This window comes from Coptis chinensis, chromosome 1 (assembly GCF_015680905.1).
Source record: "Coptis chinensis isolate HL-2020 chromosome 1, ASM1568090v1, whole genome shotgun sequence".
NCBI lineage: Eukaryota > Viridiplantae > Streptophyta > Magnoliopsida > Ranunculales > Ranunculaceae > Coptis > Coptis chinensis.
The window spans coordinates 72,810,363-72,814,520 of record NC_141456.1 but is presented as its reverse complement, the minus strand read 5'-3'; the positions used below and the strand labels follow the sequence as shown (position 1 = coordinate 72,814,520).

Here is a 4,158-nt window from a genome sequence, read left to right as displayed (position 1 = left end):
ATCTCCTTTACAGAACATTAACACATCATCAGCAAATGCTAAGTATGCCAATCTCACCTTGCTACATTTGGAGTGGAGCATTATGTTTTTGTTATTGATGCTCTGCATGAGAACACCACTAAGAATTTCCATAATCATCACAAACAGATAAGGTGATAAAGGATCACCTTGGCGAATGCCCTTTTTACCCGCAATAAAACCTTCAAGAGTGCCATTGATGAGAATGGAGTATGATGGTGTAGAAATGCACATCTCAATCCATTTATACATAGCTTCAGGGAATTTAAACACTATGATCATGGCTAAGATAGATTCCCAGCTCACAGTGTCATAAGCTTTCCTTATATTAAGCTTTACCGAACATCTGGGACTGCCATGCTTCTTGTCATAACTTTTGAGGAGCTCATGAGACAAAAGTATATTATCCTGTATAGCTCTGTCAGGAATGAAAGCCGACTGATTAGCATGAATAATATCATTGATGACAACCTTGATCTTATGCTATGATTTTAGATATGCACTTATACACTGTGTTACATAGCGCAATAGGACGAAAATCTTCAACCTTAGTGGGGTTGTTAACCTTCGGAATGAGACATATGAACGTGGCATTAACCCCTCTAGGAAATTTGAAGAATTTAAAGGCATTAATAATAGCATTAGTAAAATCATGCCTAACAGTAGATTAACAGCTCCTGAAGAAATACGGAGTGAAACCATCAGGACACGGAGCTGCATTCTCATTCATGCCAAAAAGAGGTTCCTTAACTTCTTCAGTCGATATCTCCATTTCCATATGTGCTTGCATGGCAGGTGATAGACAGGATTTGACTTTTAAGCTGTTGATGAAATCCTTTCCACTTATCTCTCCTACTTCAGTACCTTGAATCTCACCATAATACTCAACAAAAGCTTTAATAACATCAGCTTGTCATGTAACAGTACCTCCATTCGCATTCTGAAGACACCATATACCACTTTTTGCCTTCTTTTTCTTAAGAGCTTTGAAGAAAAATGTTGTACACTTATCTCCCTCTCTTGTCCAGGTCTCATCCTGTTTTGATTTAATGTCAGCAACCTCCATTCTAGCTAGCTCGCTATATTTCTCTAGAACATTTTTTTCATTTTGCCCTAAGAAATTGTCCCATGGTTAAGCTTGCAACTGTCTTTGCACATCATATAGAAATTCCCTTGCCTGCTCAACTCTAGTATGGAGATTAGAAAAGTTATTTCTAGCCCATGGTTTGATCCTGACCTTCAACAATTTGAGTTTTTGCATCAGAATATACATGGGATTGGAGTACAATTGAGTTGCCCATACTTCAGCCAGCATGTTCTGGAACTCCTGATGCTCCACCCAATAACTCTTGAATCTAAACGGTAACTCTTTACTTTCATAATCATACCAAAAAAGAAGAACTGGAGAATGGTCTGAGATACCCTGAGGTAAGAATTCAACCATCGAAGTAGGGTAAGTAACATTCCATAAGCTGTTCACCAAGCATCTATCAATCTTAGTCATTATCATGCCGTTTCCTACCAATTTGTTGTTCCACGTGTAGAAAAACCCATTAAAGCTCAAGTCAGATAATCCTGATCTTTGTATACACTCTACAAACTCCATAACTTCTCGAGGATGCATCGGACTTCCCCCCACCCTTTCTTCAGCCTTAGTTATGTTATTGAAATCACCAACAATAGACCAAGGACCAGATACTGTTGTCTGGATAAAGTTAATATCCCTCCATAGATTAAGCCTGAGAGTCTTAGAATTTCTTGCATACACCACAGTAAGAAGAAATGCTTCATTGGTCGGCTTGAAAATCACCTGGCAATGTATGAACTAGTATGACTCATGTAATTTCAAAATATCTATCTTGTAAGGATCCCAACACACCCAGATTCTACCTGCTGGATCCTTACTGTAATTATTTATGTGCTCCCAACGCGGACAACAAATATTACGAATAAGATCATATTTCTCCTGCCTTACCTTTGTTTCAAGTAAACAAAACACACTCAACTTCTTGTTTACTCTAACATTATTAATCTCCCTCTCCTTCTCAATGTCATTAGTACCTCTAACATTCCAAAAGCACATGGATGTAATCATCAATGATTTTTGTTCTTGGAGCCCTTAGGTCTGCCCCTACCCTTCTTTCCTTTGCTCTGAGGCTTTGGAGTAGCTTCGCGGATACTGTTCTCACCGCAGCCTCCACCTGACCTTGTCTTCACTCCACTGGCTGGCACAACATCTGGCGTACCTTGTGTCATATCACAGAAAGGTTCTATGATTTGGTCATGAAAGTATACCATTTCAGTTTCAGGCTCCTCAATGCCTAGAATTTCCTCATTCTCATTTATATCAGTCAGTACGTGGAATCTACTTGCTTCCAAGTTAAAATCCCTGTGCAATTCCTCCTCCATTAAATCCGAGATGGTTGAACTCCACTCATTTTCAGGAATGATAATCGATTGCTCAACTGACTCATCTCCATGTTCAGGATTCACTCTAGTTTCCTACCATTCAACAATGCTCGTACACCCACTACTCTGCAATACACTTCCCTACACCTGGCTTTCTACTGCTCTGCCATTTTGATTTATAAACCCAGCCATTTCTGTTGTCTCTAAACTACCAGGTTTGGCTTGGTCTGGATTTTGAAGTTGTTGTTGCAACATATTAGTGTTTCCATTGCTTGTAAATGCTTCAGGCTTAATCTGTCTCCATTCTGCAACTTGATTGTTTCTCTTAAGTCTCCTTTTTTTACTTTTAGACAACCTTCCCTTGTTTCCTTGAGTTTCTTGTACTTCAGTTGTAACTGGTTCCTTGCCTTTATCTGAACATTGTGTTATCTGATGAATCCCCTACTGTGATTCAGTGTTACTCCCATTCCTCACCCGTCTACATTCTGCCACTAGATGACCCATAATGTTATAATGGTTACAAAACTTGGGTAAAGTTCCAAATTGAATCTTCTGCCAAAATTCAACACCTAGTTCTGGAACTTCCATAGATATCTGATCAGGAATAGGGTTTGATAAATCAATTTCAACCAATACACTAGCATAATACCCATTCATGCGTTCCAATGAATTCATATCCACTCTTATGGGACGACCTAGACCTCTACCCAAGCTCATAAGAATGTCAACTTCCCAATATTTAGAAGGGAGTCTAGGAAACTTGACCCACACATTTCCAGTAGTTTGTCTGTAGGAATCAATATTAAAATTAGGAGACCATCTGAAGACTCTAATCAATTGTCCCTGAATATACCATGGACCTCCAAATAAAGCTTTGTTAAAGTCTGCTTCATTTTCAAACCTGAAAACAACAAAACCTTTACCCAAAGGTGAAAGCTTTACAGACCCTGTTAATTCCCACTCGCTACTAACTACCAATCTAATGGAGCTAAAATTCAAAGACGTAGCATCCATTCGAGCTATCAAAGAAAATTTACACGCCTCAATTCCCCTCTCCATAGCTTCACGAGAAATCTTAATCGCCGGTTTGTCTTTCTTTCTATACGGCATGGGTAGAGAAGATACATCAACAGACTATTTCATCCTACCTTTTGCAATATCTGTATAAGACTCCTTTGATGAAGGTGTTATATCACAAAGAGTGCTTCCTCCTTGCTTTGATACTTCCACACCACTTCGCTCAGGAAAACCTTGATGTCTACCAGAGCCAAAACCAAGTGGAACTGAAACCATGATGATACAAACTAATACCCTGAAAATGGAAGTATATGATTACATGCCAGAACTTACTATCATGCCATAACTTACTTGTTGACATACAATGGTAACATCAAGCCAATGAAAGGGACATACAAGAGTGGGAAAAACCAACAGTAAGTATATGATTAGTTAAACTTCTTTGCTTAGTTTGTATATTTGTTAAACTTTTTTGCTTAGTTACAACAACTTACGCAAGTATATGCTTTGTGTATGTAGAACAAAGAGAAAATTGTCTTTCCTCCTCCATTTGAGATAGGCATTAGAAGGCCTAGGAAGTAGAGAATTAGGGATGAGGGGCAGGAAGAAGATAGAGGGAGGACCAACAATAAGCGGAGGCAAATGACTTGCACAAGATGCCAAAAAATAGGACATAACTCTAGGACATGCAAATGACTCCTTACAGCAGATACG

At 38.9% G+C, this 4,158-nt stretch overlaps 1 protein-coding gene across 1 annotated transcript; it reads right to left on the bottom strand.

Moving 5' to 3' along the window:
• Positions 1-1,150: 1,150 nt before the first annotated feature.
• On the bottom strand, positions 1,151-3,720 carry LOC147525128 (uncharacterized). The gene is made up of 6 exons (XM_086578233.1): positions 3,576-3,720; positions 2,949-3,344; positions 2,575-2,840; positions 2,225-2,520; positions 1,994-2,081; positions 1,151-1,828 (listed from the first exon to the last, which is right to left on the bottom strand). Exons 1-6 carry the CDS (start codon positions 3,718-3,720, stop codon positions 1,151-1,153), a joined length of 1,869 nt encoding a protein of 622 aa, XP_086434359.1.
• Positions 3,721-4,158: the final 438 nt, after the last annotated feature.